The 24086-nt window shown below is 36.3% G+C and overlaps 3 protein-coding genes across 3 annotated transcripts in view; 1 reads left to right on the forward strand and 2 right to left on the reverse strand.

Annotated features, from left to right (window-relative positions):
- LOC107476733 (pentatricopeptide repeat-containing protein At2g15630, mitochondrial) overlaps positions 1 to 968 on the reverse strand; it is a gene marked incomplete in the record, with an annotated part of 2262 nt that extends 1294 nt beyond the window's left edge. Inside the window, 1 exon segment of the mRNA XM_016096600.3 lies at positions 1 to 968. Within this exon segment, the coding sequence (XP_015952086.1) occupies positions 1 to 898 (898 nt within the window).
- Positions 969 to 3221: 2253 nt separating this feature from the next.
- Positions 3222 to 6949, reverse strand: LOC107476740 (diphthamide biosynthesis protein 3). Its single transcript, XM_016096608.3, has 2 exons — positions 6500 to 6949; positions 3222 to 3698 (listed from the first exon to the last, which is right to left on the reverse strand). The coding sequence occupies exon 1, from the start codon at positions 6757 to 6759 to the stop codon at positions 6508 to 6510; it is 252 nt and encodes an 83-aa protein (XP_015952094.1). The 5' UTR covers positions 6760 to 6949; the 3' UTR covers positions 3222 to 3698; positions 6500 to 6507.
- A 1482-nt stretch (positions 6950 to 8431) lies between these two features.
- On the forward strand, positions 8432 to 23582 carry LOC107476732 (uncharacterized). The gene is given in 16 exon segments (XM_016096599.3): positions 8432 to 8875; positions 8974 to 12363; positions 12365 to 13790; positions 13882 to 14070; positions 14352 to 14466; positions 14847 to 15897; positions 16359 to 16806; positions 17143 to 17196; positions 17294 to 20144; positions 20261 to 20374; positions 20488 to 20618; positions 20818 to 20910; positions 21027 to 21197; positions 21285 to 21948; positions 22613 to 22688; positions 22769 to 23582. Coding segments are annotated over 16 exon segments (11148 nt in total). The 5' UTR covers positions 8432 to 8600; the 3' UTR covers positions 22869 to 23582.
- The last annotated feature ends 504 nt before the right edge of the window (positions 23583 to 24086 follow it).

A 24086-nucleotide genomic window follows, 5' to 3' on the forward strand; every position in this document is an offset into this window, starting at 1 on the left:
CGCTAATGAAAGAGTTATAAGTGTAAGCATCCGGCGCAAGACCTTTACCCTTCATCGTTTCAAAGATCAAGCTTGCCCCTTTGAGTCTTCCTCTCGAACAGTAAGCATGGATCATGGTGTTATAAGTAACAACACTGGGCTTGACACCAAGAGCATCCATTTGGTCAATGAACTCTTTTGCCTTGCTCAACTTCCCTTCTTTACACAACACATTGATCATTATGTTAAAAGTGTAGACACTGGACTTAATCTTCATCCTGAACATCTCAGCATAAAGAACCCAAGCCATCTGAGTCCTATTCAATTTCAAGAACAAACTCAGCATCTGGTTACAAGTTTCAACTTTGGGAACAACCCCTTTTCCTTTCATCAAGGAGAAACACTCCATGGCCTCATTGGGCTTCTTGAGCTCACAATAAGCCTTGATCATAAGATCAAAGACAATGGTACTACTAGTCTTGGCACTGAAGTGATCATGGGCAAGTGATAGCTCATTAAAAATGTCCTGGGTGGGGGAAATGGAAGAGTGAATGAGGTGCTTGAAGTGGTCAATGGCGGGTTTTGGGGAGGAGAGGCGAGAGAGGATGCAGAGGGAGAGGCAATGGGTGGTGAGGTCAAGGGAGGGAAGGTGGTGGTGGCGGAGGAGGAGGGTGACGAGGTGGTGGACGAGGTGGGGGGAGTGGTGGAGGGCGGTGAGGGTGGAAGAAAGGAGGGAAGGGGTGAGGTTGGGGGCGAGGTGTTCGACGAAATGCCACTGAGAGGATTGGATTGAATGGAGGAGGGTGGCTTCGGAGATCGATGTTTGGGGTTCGGAGAGAGTAGAGAAATGGGGAGCAGGGGTGGTTCCTCTGTGTTTGAAGTTGGAAGGTTTGACTTTGAAGACTCTGAGAAACTTCATAGCCACAGAGAGTGATTGAGAGAGAAGGCACAGCCGCCACAAAGCGCAGGAAGAAACCTTTGAATATTGAATGTATCGGATCTTCTCCAGTTATAGTTTAACTTTTGATTTTTTTAAACTCAATTACAATTAATTATTAATGTAAATTATATATTAAAAATTTAAAATATAAAATATATATTAAAAAATTAAATAATATATATTTATATACAATATATAATATTTTATTAATTTGTGTTTATTTTATTTTATAATTAATTTTCATACACATTACTTAAAAAATTAAAACACATTAATTTAATTAGATCACATGGACAACTTTTTTAAAAATATCAAACAATCAATTTTTTTAACCAATTCTAATAGAGTGGAATTTATTTCTTTTTACATTCTTCTTCTGTCTTCTCCTCTTTTTTTTTCTCCTCTCTTATTATTGTCGTCGTCATCATTATTATTAAGAGACTACTTTAATAAAGACATTAAAAATATATTTTTTTAAATACGTTTACATGTGTTATATTATTATTGGACATCTTTATTAAACCGATTAATAATTTATTTTTTAATAAATCATAACAAAATCGATTTATTATAGCAACAATAATAAATCTAATTGTCTACATTATAATTATTAGACCCGATTTGATCCGATCGAATTACACAATCTAAACCGAATATCCTTAAATTTTTTGATAAAAAGAAAAATATATCCCTAATTTTTTGTTTTGCAGACATTTAAATCCCTAAAAATTTAAAAATACAATTAAATTTATAAAAAAAAGTTAGATTTATTATTATTGTTATAAAAAAATCGATTTTATTGTAATCTGTTAAGAAATTAAAAAATGACCCGTTAATTAATACGTCCAATAATAATAGAACACGTCTGTATATTTACAAAAGGACGTTTTAAACGTCTTTATGGAACATCCCCTTATTATTATCATCTCCTCTTCTTTCACATTTTTCTCTAATTTCTTTTCCTCTTTCATCATCGTTACCATCAGTATCATCCTCCTCATCATTATCATCCTTGTTTTTATAATTTTCTTATTTTATTATCTCGTAATTCTTATTTTTTTTCACCTTTAATAAGAATGAAAAAAATAAAAAAATTATGCAACCTTATGTTTTACTTTTTAATTTTTTTTACAATAAACACAAAATTTTAAAGGAAAAACATACTTTATAATAAAAACACAAAAATTTTACAACAAAAAAATAAAAAGTAAAAAAATTGTAGCATTCTGTTTTATGTGTTGTAGTTAAAAAATTTTTGGTGTTACATTTTTCTGTCTTATATTTTTTTTCAAACAGCTCCTCTTCCTCTTTTTTTTATATAATTTTTATTGTTTTACTTTTTAAAAAAAAATAAAAACAAAAAAAGAGAGAGAAAAAAAAGAAAAAATTATGCAACTTTTAGTTTATTCTTTTCTACAATAAAAGCAAAAAATTTTAAAAGAAAAACACGTAACCTTATAAATAAAAACATAGAAATCCTGTACGAAAAAAAAAAGAAGACTAAAAAGAAGCAAAATAAATATAGTAACAAGTCCAAAACTTTTAAATATTTTAGTGTCAAAATTAAAAAAAAATTGTATTAAAGTTAAGAAATTTCGGTGCTATATTTCACGGCAAAAAAAATGTGTGATTTCACGTTTATGTCTATAAATGTTTTTTGTTGGATTTAATATAATTCAATTAAATTTGATTGATAAAAATACTTAAATGTGTAATATGATTCAAATTTTTTATGGCATCAAACTTAAACTCAAATGAAAAATAATAAACATATAACCAAAATTTAATACAATTGGATAAATTTGTTTCTATTTTCTTTATTCGAATAAAACGCCCTTGACCCTTTTCTTTTGTTTTTTTTTTTTTTTCAAAAACAACATGATCTTACTCTGAGCTAATGCTTTCGGAGTTGGAAAACTCACCAGGAAGATTTTTCTTCTTGATCATCATTTATATAACCAGAAAAAAAGAAAAGGAAAAGAAAAACATTTGAGCGATTTCCTTACTAGCATTTTCTGTATTTAAAGTGGAGTGCAATCTAATTTGATTTTTCTTTCCAGAGGAAACAAATGGTGAATTTTATTTCCGGTAATCAACATGTCAATTCCAGGAATTGTAGAGACTACTTCTCTTATATCATGCTTTCTGAAGAATTTGATAAGCGTAGAATGATACTGACGTGAGTATAACTAAAGGCTATTAAATTGGCCCTTATCATCATCACTCTATTCAGAATATTTCACTTGCTTAGATTATGAGTTCGTATAGGACAAACAATAAGTAGATCATGTTTACCAAATAATTAAGTTATAAATCTAGTTAACCACTAATATTGCCAAAGGGTACCAAGTAGATAGGACAAACACATTGACTAATCACATGGTCAAATACCTGCTGCACCAAAGTTTTCGCCCATTTATACTACTGAGCAGCTATAGCATAGAATAATGAATAAGCTCCAAAATAAAATAAAAGGTTCATAAATAATCACATTCCATCCTCTTAGCCGTGGGATTATAATATACCAATGATGGTTTATTTTATAAGAATCGATGTCCTATCAAAAGTTCAACCAAGTTCAATAACTAAAGCTTAAGCTAATTTCCCACATAACAATGATACAGAAATGATAGGCTCTTTCTGTAGTCTGTACTATATAATCTCTGGTGTCGCTTATCTCTCCCTTTTCATTTCAAATAACAAGAATTCCTATGTGCAAAGCAAGACCTGTGCATGCTACAATAAGTCAAAAGCTGTGGCAAAACTTGTTCCAGGACACCTGCAATATAGTGGTTTTATACAATTTTAGTCATTTACACAAAAGAAGATCCATCATCCACAGGAGCACTAATATGCAACATTCTCAGTATAAATACAATACATTCAAATCAAGCATATTCCTTTGACTTTCACTTCCTTGAAATCTATATCCCAATGTAAACTCGGAGACCAAATGAAACAGGCATAAACATGGCAGAAGGGAACTAAAAAGAAGTGAAGTGTCATAGTAATGAACACAATTTATAGTTAACAACAGGGAACAGGCATTATTAGACCCAAAAAGAAAGGGGAGAACCATAGATTTAGCAAGTGATAATCTATTCTATGCATAGAATTAGTGATCAGTGCATCAGCATTTAGTATATGACAAACTAGTATTAATGAGAATAGATTCCCATTGATTATTTGAAAAGAAGCTCAGTCACAAACCTTGTGGCAAAACTTGTTCCGGCCTTAACGATTTTTTTTTTGTTTGCTACACACAAAATGACACTGAGACTTTGTATCTTTTAAAAAGTAAAAATTCTAACACATAGTAGTATAAAACTTGTAAATTAGTGATCAGTGCTCTTAACGATTTATTTTTTTTTGTTTGCTACACACAAAATGACACAGGCATTTTGTATCTTTTAAAAAGTAAAAATTCTTACACATAGTAGTTTAAAACTCACATGCATAAAAATAATAAAGAATATCACACTTCTTTGCACAATATATAAAAAAAAATGGAGACTGCTACAATGTATATGTAATTTTTTTATTTAAATTTTCATTGAACCGATGTTGCTTTGACGTATATTATTAGCATCTGATTTTATGATAAGAACATGAAAAGCAAAACTATCTTTTTATTCTTTACAAACATTAATATAAATGACAGAGTCATAATTGACTATCAGGAAATACTGAGACCAACTATATTTACATTTGTATTATTTCTGGCTATATATGTTTTTTCATTCTGCAATTTTGGTTGGTACCAAATTTTTCAAGCATATCTGGGGTCAGTTGGGGGCAAATTGGATGCACCACCCTCATTAAATACTATAATTGGATTATATCTCTGATCTTTTTTCCCTTTCCTTGTTCTTATTCTTCAACAATAAACACTGCCCGAATTTGTGATGCAATGAAATAACAACTTCATAGTTTCAAAGCCATGCCACTTGTTATGTAATTCAGCATATGTTATTGTTACTTTTTTCTGATATCAAATAATTGTCTATTTAGACAAATTAACATATTAAAAAACTAATGCATCTAACTACTATTTGTCCAATGTACTAATTTGTTGAAATAAACAATTATTTGATAGAAAGAGCATAATGTATGTAGTTGAATCAATTTGAACAAGAAAAAGTAAACGTGGTGAATATTTGTGGCATTCAGGGATGTTCAGAATTTTGGCCAATATCAAATTTGGCTTATGCTTGTGATAAAAGAAATGTTGATCATTAATTATCAAATAAATGCAGAAAGAACATCACAGCATCTTGTATTATTATTATTATTATAATATGCACACACAATTATAGAAGAAGTAATATTAAATAATTGAAATTTGAGACTGCATCTGCTGTTTGGTGGTACCGTTGAAATTGTTTCATACAAGAAATTCTCTCTAAGCATAATTTTTCATTAATAAAATCAGAAAAAAGAAAAGTATGTATTAGTATGTTAACATGGTAACGAAAATCAAATTAAAAAAATTGATACAGTAGTTGGATCCTAATAATTAAGTCAACTAATAATAATAATAATAATAACAACAGCAACTCTCTAGCTTTGATATAATTCCATCCATCACATGTAAGTGTAACCGAAATACTACTTCCCTAATTCAAAGTTGATTAAACACAGAAGAGGTGCCTTACCCCTTACACAAAAGAAGATCCATCATTCACAAGAGCACTAATATGCAACATTCTCAGTATAAATACAATACATTCAAATCAAGTGTATTCTTTTGACTTTCACTTCCTTGAAATCTATATCCCAATGTAAACTCGAGACCAAATGAAACAGGCATAAATACATCAGAAGGGAACTAAAAATAAGCGAAGTGTCATAGTAATGAACACAATTCATACTCAACAACAGGGAACAGGCCTTATTAGACCCAAAAAGAAAGGGGGGAACCATAGATTTTTTAGCAAGTGATAATCTATTCTATGCATGGAATTAGTGATCAGTGCATCAGCATTTAGCATATGACAAACTAGTACTAATGAGAATAGATTCCCATTGATTACTTGAAAAGAAGCTCAGTCACAAACCTATTCTCAAATCAAGGTGGGTTAAACTTAAATGGTAATTCACTAATTCAACACCCCCTTATTTTGTGAAAAGCTCACATATACCCCCATACTTCTTCAGTTCTTCTAAGTTCTATATGCAGTCCAACATGTGAGCATGGCCGGCAACACCAAAACCAATGGTGGGGGAGGTATGATATGCAAATTGCAAAGTGAGTGAATAAACCTATCAGCTGTATCACATACCAATAATACTCCAACAAAAGTATATATAACACCACTATATGTTGATTTAGGGGTAGGGATTAAAAGTAAACAAGATACAAAGACAAAGGTGATAAATTTCATCTCTAAGTTGTATAACTTTAGCCAAAAGATTCTCTTTCTCTCTCTAATATACTACTCAACAAATTATTACAAAGAAAAAAAAAAGAAAGAAAAGTTAATACATAAAGTAAAACACACAGATTAGTGCAAAAAACAGTGCAATTAAGCTAAGCGGCAACAGAAAGGAAAATTGATATGAGGAAACAGGGATAGTAACCTGAAAATTCAAGCAACGGTGAGGGATTGGGGATTTGAAGGGTGGAGAGGTTTGTTGTTGCGATTGTGATCGGAGAAATCTTCGATGTTGTAGATGACGGTGATGTAGAGGGAGCAGCTAGGGCAGCGAGCGATTTCCTCGCCGAGCTTCAAATCGTCCTTGGTGATCTGAAAGAGGTCGCCGCAGGGGCAAGGGTACGTGTACGCCTGAAGCTCCTCGTTCCACTCCATGTCTTCGATCTCAACGTCGTCGTACGACATCGTTTCGTTTCGCCGCTTCTTCTTTCTTTGGACTTTGGGAACAACCAACAAGAAGAACACGAATAAGAGAGCACCGTCGAGAATCTGGTTCTCTTCTCTTCTCTTCTCTTCTCTTCTCTTCTCCTTTATAATATAAGACCGTTAGGATTTTACGATTTCCTCCCTCCAATTTTGGGTACCCCGTAGTCCCGTACCCGTATTACTTTAGACAATAACTCTCACCCTTGTTTGCCCTCTGCATCCATCATGTTTCTGTTTTGTAAATATATATTAAGTATTTAAGCATATAGAATTATAATTTCTGATATTTTTTGGAAATCATTCTTATTACCTTTTAGAAGGTGTCAAAAGCATGTTTATAGTATTGGAAAAAATTTAAATATTCTTAAATTATTAGTATTTCAGTAATTTTAATCATTGATTTTAATTATTATATATTATATATTTTTTTATAATCAAGATTAACAATTAAAATTACTAAAATATCGAGAACATTTAAAGTTTTTTTATTTATATATTTTGTTCATATAATGTATTATGCATACAAGTAATAAATGAGACAAAGGAAGAATTTTAAACATAATTATTAAATTCAATTCATTCAATTTAGATTAGATTATCATTTAAATCAGTTAAATAATTGATTAGTTCATCATTTAAATCAGTTAAATAATTAACTTGATCAAATATAATCAAATTCAATAAAATCTCAAACTCATTTAAATCGGTTTAAATTGATCCGGCAAATCCAGTTGAGCTAAACAAATTTATTTTCCATACATATATTTTAATTAAATGTATTATGTAAATTAAATTAAATTAAATTATATTTATAAATTAAAAAATATTTTATATGACTAGATTAACTTATTCAACCTGTGACTCAGCATTTGAATCAACAACTCATTAATTTAGTAATTTGACCAATTTGATTCCTATAACTATTCCAATATATAACATGTCACCTCCGTCAGCTAATTTTTTTATTTAATAAAATACACTTTTGTTTCTCATCTTTGTCAAAATTTTAAAATTGTATTTAATTTTTAATTTGATTTATTTTTTAAAATTAAAATTAGTTTAAATTAATTTTTTTTAATTTGCTAAACATATATATTACATAATTATATGACTATATTCATAAATTATGTAATATCTTTGTTATTTATTTATCACTTTTTTTCAATAATTTATATTTTTTAATATTATTTAGTTGTAATAATATTATTAAAAATACATATTATTATTATTCATGAAGAAATAAAATTAAAAAATTGAATGTTATTTTTAGTTATCAAAATATTAATGATATTTATATTTGTATTTATATTTGTATTTTATCTGTCATTTATGATCAATCGTTATAAGATTTAAATTAATTTTAATATGCTACTAAACAAAAGTTTAACTTTCTTAATCAATTAAATTTAATTCATATTATTATTCAATTAAACTACAAAATAACGGTTAAACATAATTATTATTTATATTATATTAAAACGGATATTTTGTTGTATTCTTTTTGTTAAATAATAATATTATTAAATTATATATAAATTACTAAATTAAATAAATATATTGTATAATATTTTTTGTAAATTAACTTCTCTAGTTTTTTAATTACTTTTATAATTTTTGTTGGCATATTCAGGTTTTGCGCGAATGATGAGAATTGGTTGAGGTTGAGGTTGAGGTTGAGCAGTAAGCAGTAACCACTGCAATAAACAGCATGACGGAGAAGAAGAGAAACTCTTTAGACTCCGTTGCTTCTCACTGCTGACTTCACTCATAACACACAGCTTTTCAGAAATTCGTAAAGCAAGAGATGCTGCTAAACCACAATGATGATGCAACAGCAGCAACCACTTCACCCTCACCACCACCACCACAACCAGCTCGCCGCCCTTCTCTCCGCCGCCCTCCCCTCCGACGACAACACTCCCACTCCCTCCTCCTCCACCACCTCTGTCTCATCGGTCGCGCTCCCAGACCCTTCCCCTCGCCTCGCCGCCATCGCTTCCCTCCACCGCGCCATCCTCTATCCTCACAACTCTCTCCTCGTTACTCACTCCGCTCACTTCCTCTCCCAAGGTCTCTCCCAACTTCTCTCCGACAAGTAAGTTAAACCCTAATCCCCACTCTCCAATTTTCAGTTTTCAAAAATTTCCCCAATTTTCCGATAAAAATTTCATCTTTTGTCGTTCTTTGCTTTAGGTTGTATGAGGTTCGGCAAGCGGCTGTTGTAGCGTACGGTGCACTATGTGCAGTGATCTGTTCGGTTCCCGTGACATCAAACGGGAGACAGAATCATGTTATACTTGGTGGTTTGGTTGACCGTTTCATAGGTTGGGCGTTGCCCTTGTTGAGCAATGTCAACGCCGTTGATGGGACGAAGGAATTGGCATTGGAAGGTTTGCGTGAGTTTCTTAATGTTGGGGATATTGGTGGAGCTGAGAGATATGCTTTGCCAATTCTCAAAGCTTGTCAGGTGCTGCTTGAGGATGAGAGAACTTCATTGAGCTTGTTGCATAGGCTTGTTGGGGTTATCACTTTGATATCATTAAAGTTCTTGAGGTGCTTTCAGCCTCATTTCCCTGACATTGTTGATTTGCTTCTCGGTTGGGCGTTGGTGCCGGACCTCGCTGATTCGGATAGGAAGGTTATTATGGATAGCTTCTTGCAGTTTCAGAAACATTGGGTGGGTAGTTTGGCGATGTCATTGAGGTTGTTGACGAAGTTCTTGGGGGACATGGAGGCGTTGCTCCAGGACTCCAGTCCTGGAACCCCGCCGCAGTTTAGGAGGCTGCTGGCCTTGCTGTCTTGTTTCTCGACGATCCTGCAGGCTACGGCTTCCGGGTTACTGGAAATGAATCTTCTTGAACAGATTAGTGAGCCTCTTGTAGGGATGCTGCCGCGCCTGTTGAGGTGCTTGTCTCTAATTGGGCAGAAGTTTGGATGGGCAGAATGGATTGAAGATTCTTGGAAGTGTTTGACACTTTTGGCGGAAATATTGCGAGAACGGTTTTCGAGTTTTTATCCTCTTGCTGTTGATATATTGTTTCAAAGCTTGAAAGTTGGGGCAGCTGCACAACGGGAAGGGTTTAGGAATATTACCTCTTTTCAGGTTCATGGGGTTTTGAAAACAAATCTTCAGTTGCTATCACTGCAGAAGCTTGGCCTCCTCCCATCATCTGTGCGGAAGTTATTGCAGTTTGATGCACCAATTTCTCATGTGAGGTTGCATCCAAATCATTTGGTAACTGGAAGTGCTGCTGCTACTTATATTTTCTTGCTTCAACATGGGAATAAAGAAGTTGTTGATGAAGCAGTCACCTCGTTGATCAATGAGCTGGAACTGTTAAAGGGTGTGATAGAGGAAAACACTGATTATTCTGATCACTTCAATTATGTTATATCGTCTAAAACACTATCAAAAGTTGAACTATTTGCAATAATCAAGTTTGATTTGAAAGTTCTGTTAGCGTGTGTGTCTTTAGGTGGGGATAACAGTTTGGTTGGCCAAACAGAAACCACTACGTTGTATATTAGGAGGTTAGAAATGTTGGTGTCCTTTATTATGAAAAAGATGAATCCTTTTGAATCACCTATTCAGGTATTCATGGAGTTGCAATTGGCTGTTTTCAGAACATTGGAGAGGCTAACATCGGTTGAGTTCATAATTAATTGCTCCATAAGAGAACATAATTATGACAAAGTTGCAATCGAGAAGGGTGACGATAAAGCTCGTGATGGGCTTTTGGCTGTGACTTCTGAGCATTTAGGAAAGTACAGCATACTTCTTATAAAAGCTCTTCATGTTTCAACTCCTCTAGCAGTAAAATTAGTGGCTCTTGATTGGGTACAAAGGTTCTGTGAGAATGTTATCGCTGTAAACAAGATCTCAAGCTCAAAAGTACTCTCCTACGGAATATGTGGACATACCGGTGTAATAATGAATGTAGTTTTCTCACTTTTAGGTACTACAATTGAGAGGGAACCAGAAGTAAGATCACATGTTGCTGTAACTTTGGAGATGTTAATGCAAGCAAAGCTTTTAAACCCTGTATGTTCATATCCCTTAGCTGAAGCAATATTGGAGAAACTTGGTGATCCAGATATAGATATACGGGAAGCATATGTGAGGCTGCTTGCTTGTATTTTGCCTACAACTGTTTATTCATGTGGTCTCTATGATTATGGGAGATTTAAGCCTGTTGACCTTGTTTTAGGAAACAGTTCTAAGATGCACTGGAAACAATTATTTGCACTTAAGCAGCTGCCGCTGCATTTACACTCACAACAGCTTGTGACAATCTTAAGTTACATTTCACAAAGATGGAAGTCCCCTCTGTCTTCTTGGATTCAGCGGCTAATTCATAGTTGCCGGAGTTCTAAGGATGCTATTTCCAGTCAGCCTGAAGAAACAGGAAATGTTGGTTCAAATTCTCCATGGTTGGATATACAAGTGGATGAAGACATACTTGAAAGAATCTGTGCTGTCAATAATTTAGCTGGTGCCTGGTGGGCTGTTCAAGAAGCAGCTCGATACTGTATTGCAACACGGCTTCGGACTAATCTTGGTGGGCCTACCCAAACATTTGCTGCTCTTGAACGCATGCTCTTGGACATTGCACACCTTTTACAGCTTGACAATGAACAAAATGATGGGAACTTAAGTATGATCGGGTCTTCTGGTGCTCATTTGTTACCAATGAGACTGCTGTTGGATTTTGTTGAGGCTCTAAAGAAATATGTATACAATGCATATGAGGGTTCTGTCATTTTACCACCTGCAACTCGTCAGAGTTCTTTATTCTTTCGAGCAAACAAAAAAGTATGTGAGGATTGGTTTTCTCGTATATGTGAACCAATGATGAATGCTGGATTGGCTTTGCATTGCAATGATGCTGTTATTCAATACTGCACGCATCGCTTGCAGGAGTTCAAGAATCTCACCATGTCATATGTGAAGGAAAAATCAAGGCCTTCAGTGACTGATACCCACAATATTAGAGGCAGGTACAGAGCAGATATCTTAAAAGTTTTAAGACATCTTTCATTTGCCCTTTGCAAGAATTCTGAACCAGATTCTTTGACCGGCTTACGAAAATGGGTGTCAATTACTTTCTCCTCCATACTTGGTGAGGAAAATCAATCCTTCAATGAGTATGGAACTGTTGGACCAGTCTCATGGATAAGTGGGCTTGTATATCAGGCAAGAGGAGAGTATGAAAATGCTGCTGCTCACTTCACTCACATGCTACAAACTGAAGAGTCACTCAGTACCCTTGGTTCGGATGGTATACAGTTTGTTATTTCACGTGTGATTGAGAGTTATGTAGCTGTATGTGACTGGAAATCTCTTGAGACCTGGCTACTAGAGCTGCAAATGCTTCGTGCTAAGCATGCTGGTAAAGGTTATTCTGGTGCTCTGACAATGGCAGGCAATGAAGTTAATGCAATCCATGCATTAGCACGTTTTGACGAGGGTGATTATCAGGGTGCTTGGTCATGCCTTGATTTGACGCCTAAAAGTAACAGTGAGCTGACCCTTGACCCAAAAATAGCCTTGCAGCGGAGTGAACAAATGCTTTTACAATCACTGCCAGCTGCATTGCATTTTCCTATTAGAAGAGGATTGCAAGCTTAAATCAACCCCTGAGAAGGGAAAACAACTTCAATCAGTATTAAATTCTCTTCAGCCGGTGTCATCTATTAGTAATATCCGTCAAGATTGTAATCCATGGCTGAAAGTTCTACGTGTTTATCAAAACATTTCGCCGACTTCTCCAGTTACTCTAAAATTCTGCATGAATTTGCTAAATTTAGCTCGTAAACAGAGAAACCTCTTGTTGGCAAATCGTCTGAATTGCTATCTCAAGGATCATGTAGCTGTTTGCTCTGAGGAGAGGCAACGTGATCTTCTTGTCTTAAATTTGCAGTATGAGAGCATTTTACTTTTGCATGCTGAAAACAAATTTGAAGAAGCCATAACAAACCTTTGGTCATTATTGCTTCCTTGCATGGTTTCTTCGGCATCTAGAATCTCTGAAGCTGATGAGAGAATTCTGAAGGCCAAAGCATGCTTGAAACTCTCAGATTGGTTAAGACGGGATTATTCAGATTGGAGTCCAGAGAGTATCGTTCTTAAGATGCCAGCAGATTTTTATAATGCTGAATCAGTTTCACCAACCAAAGGCAGTAGTGAAGAACATACCAATCGTCAACAATATCTGGGTCTCATTACCGAGGAAATTATTGGTACAGCAACAAAATTTTCTACTCGTATTTGCCCTACCATGGGCAAGTCATGGATTTCCTATGCTTCTTGGTGCTTTAACCAAGCCAAAGAGTCACTCCTTGGTCAAAGCGAAACTACTCTCCATGCATGCTTGTTTTCTCCCATACTTGCTCCAGAAATCTCACCAGAGAGATTCAAGTTGACTGGAGATGAGGTGCAAAGAGTTAAATCGTTGGTTGTGAGTCTTTTTCAGGGAAATGGTGACATGAAAGGTCTCATAGATCAATTGGAAGAGGGAAGTCTTTTGCTTGATTCAGCAGAGCGCAGAAGTAATGGCAATCCTCTGTTGACACTGGTTTGGAACATGGTGAATATTATTGAAACTGCTGCAGGAGCACCAGGTGCAGAAAACTCTGGTGGTGAACGTCTTTCTGCTGTGTTATCTTCTCAATTGAGGATCTGTTTGCTGCATGCAAATCTTGGACTGGAAGAATCTGACATAATATCTGTGTTGGAAGACATAATTGACATTTGGTGGTCTTTGAGGAGGAGAAGAGTATCCCTGTTTGGACACGCAGCTCATGGTTACATGCAGTATCTTTCATTTTCATCTTCGCAACTTTCCCATTGTCGGATGCGTGGTTCTGATTATGAACCTGTGAAGGATAAAGTTGGCAGCTACACCCTGAGGGCTACACTCTATATATTGCATATACTTCTTAATTATGGTGTGGAATTGAAAGATACTTTAGAGTCTGCTCTTTCAATTGTTCCTTTGTTGCCATGGCAGGTTTGCATGCGACATCTTGGGTCAATTTTGCTTCTTTCATTTTAAAGCAGAGGATATGTTGTTTATATTTTGAAGTAATTGTTTTACGTAGGAAGTTACCCCTCAACTATTTGCAAGGATAAGCTCTCATCATGAACAAGTTGTACGGAAGCAGCTGGAAGGTTTACTGATGATGTTGGCCAAGCAATCACCCTGTTCCATAGTGTATCCAACACTAGTTGATGTTAATGCTTATGACGGAAAACCTTCAGAAGAGCTTCATCATGTGCTGGGTTGTCTGGTAATATAAAAGAATTCTATGTGCACTGTATAGTTTATATATTTTACTTTATTTTTACAAAGCAAAACATGAATATTCTGTTCAAAATGCCTTCTGAGTTTAGATCAAGGCAAGAAAAATCTTACTCCCTATTAACAGTCTTGGGAAGATAAATTTTCCCTTTTCCATTGAGGAGATGTGTTGGTAGTTCTGATGTCTGTTGTGTATTTTAGCCGTTTTTGGATGAGCATTCGTTTGGTTTATGAGATATAGAACCAATCATGAGCCTTTCTTTAATGCAGAGGGAGCTTTACCCTAGGTTGGTTCAGGATGTTCAGTTGATGATAAATGAACTTGGAAATGTTACTGTTCTCTGGGAGGAATTATGGCTCAGCACTCTTCAGGATCTTCACACAGGTCGATTTTCTTTTTTCCAACACTTTATAATTGATCTCATCCCTCTCTGTTGTCTTATGAGTAAGAATTAAAAAAAAAAGGGCAGTCCGGTGCACAAGCATCCCGCTTTAATGCAGGGTCAGGGGAAGGGCTGCATCCAAAGGATGTAATGTAGCTAGGCTAACCTGATAATTGTATTAGTGGCTGATTCCACGGCTTGAACCCGTGACCTTGAGGTCACACGAAGACAACTTAACCGTCGTTTCAAGGCTCCCCTTTCTTATGTGGAAGAATGAATGACTTTTTTAATTTTTGAGGGATTCATTTCAGTGTTCCTTTGATACTCTGGAACTAGTATTTGCTATTCGTGAAGTTATTAGGTTGACTATTATTTGTTGCAGATGTGATGAGGCGAATAAATGTGCTGAAAGAGGAGGCTGCAAGAATTGCAGAAAATGTCACGCTTAGTCAGAATGAGAAAAACAAGATAAATTCTGCACGTTATTCTGCAATGATGGCTCCAATAGTTGTCGCACTGGAACGCCGTTTAGCTTCAACTTCCCGAAAACCCGGGACTCCTCATGAAGCATGGTTCCAGGAAGAGTATACAGATCAATTAAAATCAGCTATTGTATCCTTTAAGACACCTCCAGCTTCGTCTGCGGCTTTAGGAGATGTATGGCGACCTTTTGATAGTATTGCCGCATCCTTGGCTTCATACCAGAGGAAGTCTTCAGTTTCCTTACAGGAAGTTGCACCTCACTTGGCGATGTTATCATCTTCCGACGTTCCAATGCCAGGTCTTGAAAAACAAATGAAAATTCCAGAGTCTAACAAAGCAACTGATCTCCAAGGTGCTGTTACAATTGCTTCTTTCCATGAACAAGTCACCATCTTATCAACAAAGACCAAGCCTAAGAAACTTGGTATACTTGGTTCAGATGGTCAGAAGTATACATATCTTCTTAAAGGACGAGAAGATTTACGCCTTGATGCTAGAATTATGCAACTACTGCAGGCTATAAATGGTTTTCTACATTCTTCTTCTTCTACATATGGTAACTCTCTCGGTATTCGCTATTATTCTGTAACTCCAATCAGTGGGCGGGCTGGCTTGATCCAGTGGGTGGATAATGTAATAAGTATATACAGCGTATTTAAATCTTGGCAAACTCGTGTCCAGCTAGCACAGTTTTCAGCAGTAGGCACAGCAAATACAAAATCCTCAGCTCCTCCACCTGTTCCCCGTCCTAGTGATATGTTTTATGGGAAGATCATACCAGCACTTAAAGAGAAAGGTATTAAGAGAGTGATTTCTAGAAGGGATTGGCCTCATGAAGTAAAATGTAAAGTTCTTCTTGATCTCATGAAGGAGGTGCCAAGACATCTTCTTTACCAAGAGCTATGGTGTTCTAGCGAAGGATATAAAGCGTTCAGCTCCAAGATGAAGAGGTACATTAGGTTGAATCTGTTACTGGTGCATTTTGAAGTTATATAATATATCATTAAATCAAATTGTTAAATTCCCACAATAAATGCATCTAGATTGTTTGGATTCATATGTTCTTTTGGCTTGCCTTTACTGCCTCATTCTTGGGCTTGGAATTGCTCTAAAAATAATGATTTTTCCGTTTGAACTTTGATGATTCTTTTATTGTATCTAACATATCCTAGATGTTGTTCCATTATTTTCTAGTGGAGGTAACCAATTTTTTTGCATGATCCTCTGATTATCATTAGGTTTCTCAAGTACTGAGTTCTGTTTGTTGACTATTCTATGTTAAAGTGCTTACAAAATTTTGCATGGGATATTATGTGCATTGCTTAGAGGTGAAAATTTATGTCTTACAGATAAGATGTTGTACAGTTATTAGCATTATTATTCTTATCATCGTCACTGTCATTGTCTGCAGGTATTCTTGTAGTGTTGCTGCAATGAGTATGGTTGGTCATGTTTTGGGACTTGGCGACAGACATTTAGACAACATTCTGATAGATTTTTGTAGCGGGGATGTTGTACATATTGATTACAATGTGTGTTTTGATAAGGGACAGAGATTGAAAGTTCCAGAGATTGTTCCGTTCCGCCTTACCCAAATGATCGAAGCAGCTTTAGGGATGACTGGAATAGAAGGTAGCTTCAGAGCAAACTGTGAGAGAGTTGTGGGAACTTTAAGGAAGAACAAGGACATACTTCTGATGTTATTAGAAGTGTTTGTTTGGGACCCACTTGTGGAGTGGACAAGGGGTGATTTTCATGATGAAGCTGCTATTGGCGGTGAAGAAAGAAAAGGCATGGAGTTGGCTGTCAGCTTGAGTCTATTTGCATCTCGAGTGCAGGAAATTCGAGTTCCCTTACAGGTACATATATTGAATTAACCCAAAAATGCCTTCTATTTAAGGGTGTGCCCACCTTAATATTTGTGCATGTGCATGTATATATGTTTCAAGAATTTGAGCAGGTTATCCATCTTACGTGAGATACCCAGACCTTGCTTAATATGTTTAGAATAAATTTACATGTTCTTATTTAATTTTTATTTCACATCCTTGATTTATTCCTTCAATTAGTAGATGCCTTCTGTGGAAGTTGGCCCAATAAAAATTTCCAGTTTATATATTCTGTCATGCTTTCTTGAGATCTATCTAATCTAATCTATGATACATTGCTGATTTCTTTAACCCAAATGTGAGTAGGAGCACCATGATCAGTTGTTGACCAATCTGCCAGCTGTTGAATCTGCTCTCGAGGTATGATGAAATGCCTTGTACTTTTGTTGGCTATGTTGGGATTATTCTGAATCAGATATTGCTTTGATTGAATTGACTTGGAGTAATTTTTTACCAGAGGTTTGCTGATGTTCTAAATCACTACGAGCTTGCCTCTACTCTATACTGTCGAGCTGATCAGGAGAGATCTAGCCTTATATTGCATGAGACTTCAGCTAAGTCAATTGTTGCTGAAGCAACCTGCAGTTTAGAGAAAATTCGAGCTTCGTTTGAAATTCAGGCACGGGAATTTGCTCAAGCAAAGGCAATGGTTGTAGAGAAAGCTCAGGAGGCAATGACTTGGGCTGAGCAGCATGGAAGAGTTCTTGATGCTTTACGATGTGATTTATTGCCAGAAATAAGTACTCGCTTTAAGCTGAGTAACATGGAAGTAGGCTTATCTCTTACATCTGCAGTTACTGTAGCAGGCGTTCCTCTAACTGTTGTTCCTGAGCCCACTCAAGTACAATGCTATGATATAGACAGGGAAGTATCTCAATTCATAGCTGAGTTGGATGATGGCCTTACTTCTGCTGTAACTTCTCTGCAAGCATATTCCTTGGCTCTGCAAAGAATTCTACCATTAAATTATCTTTCAACAAGTGCAGTCCATAGCTGGGCACAAGTTCTGCAACTATCTATCAATACCCTGTCATCTGAGATTCTCTCCCTTGCCAGAAGGCAGGCTTCTGAACTTTTGGCAAAATTTCATGGAGATAGCACGGATTCCATCAAAAGCAATCATGATGAACTTTGTTTCAGGGTGGAGAAGTATGCTGTAGAAATAGAAAAATTGGAAAAAGAGTGTGCTGAGGTAGAGAGTTCTATTGGCTTGGAGTCAGAATTGAAAACTAAGGATCACCTGTTGTCAGCTTTTATGAAACTTATGCACTCCGCTGGAATTTTACGAAAGGAAGGCGGATTATCAACTGCTCAATCAAGACAAGATGGGGCAAACAATACTAGACTTTTAGGTGAACTAGGAGAGGAGAAGGAGAATGCACTATCAATTCTGAATATTGCTACAAGTTCACTTTATGGTCAGGTTAAGCATAGAATACTCAATATATATGGTGACTTATCCGGGGGACAAAATCAACACAACATGTTGCAGACTGACAATGGAACTACTTTTGCCGAGTTTGAAGAACAAGTTGAAAAATGTAATCTTCTGACAGAATTTTTCAAAGATTTGTGGCAATTTATTGGAAAGGAGATCCCTTCTGCTGATGCCAACAAATTTCATTTGAAATTTTCTTCTGACAGTAATTGGGTCTCAATTTTCAAAGCCATTTTGATTTCCTGTAAGGAATTGATTAGTCAAATGACTGAAGTTGTTCTGCCAGAGGTAATACGATCTGCTGTCTCAATAAACTCGGAAGTTATGGATGCATTTGGGTTAATCTCACAAGTTCGAGGGTCTATAGAAACTGCAGTGGAGCAGCTTGTGGAGGTCGAAATGGAGAGAGCATCACTGGTTGAGCTTGAGCAGAACTATTTTGTTAAGGTCGGTCTTATTACTGAACAGCAACTGGCTCTTGAAGAAGCTGCGGTTAAGGGAAGAGATCATCTTTCTTGGGAAGAGGCAGAGGAACTTGCATCGCAAGAGGAAGCTTGTAGAGCACAACTGGATCAACTTCATCAAACTTGGAATCAGAGGGATGTAAGGACTTCTTCTCTTATGAAGAGAGAAGCTGATATAAAAAATGCCTTAGTTTCCGTGAATCGTCAATTTCAGTCTCTTGTTGGTATGGGAGAAGAAAGGGAACTACATATTTTGAGAAGCAAAGCACTATTGGCTGCACTTGTTAGGCCCTTCATGGAATTGGAATCCAGTGATAAGATGCTGTCTCTGGTTGATGTTTCTGTTACAATGACCTCAAGTAAATTTCATACTCTGGCAGATTTGATAAATTCTGGAAATTCTATATCAGAGTATGTATGGAAGGTTGGAGGCTTATTGGATGACCATTCCTTCTTTATTTGGAAAATAGGTGTTATGGATTCTTTTCTTGACACATGCATACATGATGTAGCTTCCTCAGTTGAGCAAAATCTTGGCTTTGACCAGTCACTAAACTTCATGAAGAAGAAACTTGAAATCCAACTACAGAAACACATTGGTCACTATTTGATAGAAAGGGTTGCTCCTAGTTTCCTGGCTTGTTTGGACAAAGAAGACGAGCACTTGAAGCAATTAACAGAGTCATCAAAGGAACTTGCCTTAGATCCAATGAAAAAAGGTGCACCTGTGAAAAAGGTTTTGGTTATGCTTGAAGAATATTGTAATGCACATGAAACTGCTAGAGCAGCAAAATCAGCTGCATCTCTCATGAAAAGACAAGTGAATGACTTGAAAGAAGCTCTCAGGAAGAATGCCCTTGAGGTAGTTCAGATGGAATGGATGCATGATGTTAATTTGAACCCATCTTATAGCAGAAGAATCAGATTTGAGAAATATCTAGATACCGATGACAGCTTGTATGCAATCATTTTAAACCTCAGCAGATCTAAATTATTGGAAAATATACAGTCTTCTGTTTCGAAAATCATGAGGTCAGTTGATTGCCTTCAGACCAGTGAACGGACTTCCCTTGTAGCTGAAGGACAGCTTGAAAGAGCAATGAGTTGGGCTTGTGGTGGTCCAAATTCTAGTACTTCTGGGAACACATCTAAAAATTCAGGAATTCCTCCCGAGTTTCATGAACATATTACGGCCCGGAGGCAGATCTTATGGGAATTTAAAGAAAAGGCGTCTAACATTGTAAAGTTATGTATGTCTGTATTAGAATTCGAAGCATCAAGAGATGGGTATTTGCTTATACCTGGCCAGCCATACCCTTTCAGGAGTGGTGTTGATGGGAAAACATGGCAGCAGGTGTACTTGAATTCTCTTACAAGACTGGATGTTACTTTCCATTCTTATACACGTGAGTTTACTATATTTTTCAGTAGTTGAAGTCTCTTCATGTTAGTTGAACGCTTGAAGTCTTGAACTCATACTTCTGCATAAAGGTGAACATATGCCCTCCTGTTACTGTTATAGGTTCTGAACAAGAGTGGAAGCTTGCACAAGGCACTATGGAAGCTGCTTCTAAAGGATTATACACTGCAACTAATGAACTCTGTGTTGCCTCTCTGAAAGCAAAGTCAGCTTCGGGTAGATATCACATTTTCATTACTTTTCACATATACATTGCAGTTCATGTATGGATGTTTTCTTTCAGTGTCGTGGCTCATGTGATGATTCAATTTTTTTTTATCTTTTTGCAGGTGATTTACAAAGCACTGTTCTTTCAATGAGGGATTGTGCGTATGAGGCTAGTGTTGCACTGTCTGCTTTTGCTCGGGTTTCAAGGATCCATACTGCTTTGACTTCTGAATGTGGTTCTATGCTTGAGGAGGTATGGTCTTTTGAGTATTTGACGTAGTTATAAATGACTAGGCAGTATAGTTTCTGAGCTGATTTTTTCAGATAATTTGTAGAAATTGATGTTTGTATTGATTTAGAATCTATGTACAGCATTTGTGGTTACCTCCATTACCATTAGATCCTGTGTTTTTTGAATTCTTTAGAAGCTATCGTTGCTTTTATTTTTGTAGGTTCTAGCAATAACTGAAGATATACATGATGTCTTCAATCTGGGGAAAGAGGCTGCTGCTATACATCTTTCTCTAATGGAAGATCTGTCAAAGGTTCTTTTTCTTTCTTTTTTTGTGGATATTTGGCCTATGACTTTTCAATCTGTGTTTTCTGGCATTAAACTTCCCAAAAGTCAAAATTGTATTTTGATGTTTGACATTTTTGTTAGGCAAATGCCACACTTCTTCCGCTTGAATCAGTGTTGTCCAAGGATGTAGCTGCTATGACTGAGAACTTTAAGCCTTTGGTGCCATCCCTGACATCAGCTGTAAAGGGACTGTATTCATTGCTGACTAGACTGGCAAGGACTGCTAGTCTTCATGCTGGCAATCTGCACAAAGTAATGTGACACTGCTTCTAGATTTTTCGTTTTCCTTGCACATGTATATCAGTATTGTCCCTATTGATGCATGCATTCTAATTTCAGGCTCTTGAAGGAATAGGAGAAAGTGAGGAAGTGAAATCACAGGATGTTACTTTGTCAAGATCAGATGGTGGTGGTGGGGATGCTGTCGAATTTGATGGCAAAGAAGGGGAGAGTCTTTCAGGTTCCGATGTTTGGGACAACAAAGATTCTAGTGAATTTTCTCAAATTTCTTTGGAAGATAAAGGATGGTTATCACCACCAGATAGCATCTGTTCTAGCAGCTCAGAATCTGACATTACCTCAGCTGAAGTTAGTCTCCCTGATAGCTTCAATGATTCTGCAGAAAATAAAGACCTGCTTTCGCAGGGATCTAATAGCGGAAACCCGTCTGGTTTTGTACATTCTACTCCACTGTCTCCAACTGATATTGAAGAAGTATCTCCTTTTGTAATCTCAGAACCTTATCCCATACATGCTGATGTCAATCATTCTAGTCCCTTGAAGTACACCCTAACTGATGACGGCACTGATCATTCCCAGGCTATAGCTTTGCCAAGTGACAAATCAGTTGCCTTACCTGATGGCTCCCAGAATCCATCAAGTGAGAACTTACGAAAGTCTGAGGGTGAGGATGAACTGGTCTCTACCAGTAAAGCTAAGAATGAAGCTGAACAACGTGAAGCTCCTGATCCTAACACGAATGCCAGTAGTCGAGTAGGAAGGGGTATGTACAAAGTCTTATTTCTATGCATATTTTTATCTAACGTTTTTATTGTACTAATCCCATTTGGTAATTATAATACTAAGGTTTTCTTTCATAATTGGTTTCATTCCCTGTTGTGTTGTTCCAATAAATAAATGTGCTATAGAAAACAAAATGAAAATGAAACCAGAGGGCAGGAGAAGTGGGTGTATGGTTTACCCAACCCTGTATATCAGTAGTTTCCTTTTTGGTATTTGTGTGGAGCCTTTTAGATCCATTTTACTTCCATTTCTTTGCGGAACCTTGTGTTAACCATGTTTGAATATAAACATGATTTATGATGGGACTTGTAACAAAGTTTGATCCATGAAACCTGTTCTGGCTATTGGGGGTGTGCTTAGTGGTTGTTATTGCTAATAAAACAATACATTGTATCTTTCTCTTTTTCACGTTTTTGTATGTCTAGAGTAAGTTATGTATATTGCACTTTAATATCTGAAGAGATTCGTAAACTGTTATATCTCAATTGTGAATGACTTCTACATATTAAGGGTGGAAGAAATAGTAAAAAAAATTCTTACACACCCAAGTCTTCATCATAATATCTTGGGATGGAAAGGAGTATGAAAATAAAAGGAATTCATATTTTCCCTTTTTGATTTGTGGCTTTCTGTAAATCTGTTAGGTAAAAATGCTTATGCATTGTCAGTACTGAGGCGGGTTGAGATGAAAATTGATGGTCGAGATATTTCTGATAAAAGGTACAGTAATGGCCCCTCTTTACTCTTATAAATCATCTTTAGCTTAAAGTTTACATTAATAGTGATCCTTTGGATTTCAGAGAAATGGGTATCTCAGAGCAAGTAGATTATCTGCTCAAGCAAGCTACTAGTGTAGATAATCTATGCAACATGTATGAAGGTTGGACACCATGGATTTGAAGTTTCAGAGACTAGAGCGTCTTACATTCGAGTCCCATCAGGTTGGCCATGGCGAGGAATAGCCAAATAGGCCCTTTTGGCCTGCCACTATTTCCTTGTGATAAGGGAGCCACCACAGTGATGGTTTTGCAGGTCAAATTTGTCTGGCACAACCGCGTAATCGAAAATCTGCCATTGGCATTGATTACTACTGCTATTTATCCATGGCCTCTGTATTCTGTTAAAGCCTTTGCCATTCAATTTGGCTGCTGCATTTTCCGGGCAGAGTTTTCATTTCACACCTTGCATGTGCCATTCCATACATGCCACAAAGAAGTTCAAGGCTCAAAGTTGGTCTAATGGGAGATGAGAAAGGATCACTAATTCACCATGCCTGCTCTTCTGTTAAACGTCTGATACTCGAATCGCCGTATTGATCGGGGACTACATTTCGGATCCTTAGCTCTTCCAAGGCTGAAAGAATACAAAGGATTGCTGCATTGCCTAGTGATTGAGGAGTATATTTATCCATGCTGAATGTTTCTGAGTAGCTGGATTATGCAATGCACTGGTTCTAGCTGGAGCTATGGTGTACATATACATACATGTATCATTTAGAATTTAGATGTAGAGGTTAAGCTTCACAATGCTGGTGTATTCATTATTCACTGGGGGATACATTATTCTATGTTTTAGTAACTTGCATCAATTATTATTATTATTATTAGAGTGAAATCTCACCCCGACCCTAACAATTTCACTAAATCTCTTTGTGTTTCTTAACGAAAGTATAATTCCATCGCGGCCCAGAATGATTAACTCCATGAGACCTTCTCTCCCTCTATTAATGTTTTCGTCTAGAGCTAATGGATAACCGATAAGTTAACAATTTAATAGGACAAATCGTCTCCTCTTCTCTTTTCTCCTCTCTTCTTCTTTATAAACTAGAATACCACCAAGCTAATTCTTCTCTCTCCTTCTCCTCAAAATTATTTTCGGCCACCAACATCTACTACCATTTTCTGTTCTCACTGCACTAACCCACTGCCACCTCTTCTTTCTCTTCTTCCTCTTTTGCTGCACCAATCTACTCTCATCTCCTTTCAATCGAGTAATTTTATCTGTTTAAATACTTGAATTTGATTTAGGATATGGTCTTACGAGTTGTCTTTTTTTAGATTTTGATGATTGAATATGGATATTTACTTAAAGCATCGATTTTTTTGTGAAAGAGTGATT

Source organism: Arachis duranensis, chromosome 3, assembly GCF_000817695.3.
Source record: "Arachis duranensis cultivar V14167 chromosome 3, aradu.V14167.gnm2.J7QH, whole genome shotgun sequence".
Taxonomy (NCBI): domain Eukaryota; kingdom Viridiplantae; phylum Streptophyta; class Magnoliopsida; order Fabales; family Fabaceae; genus Arachis; species Arachis duranensis.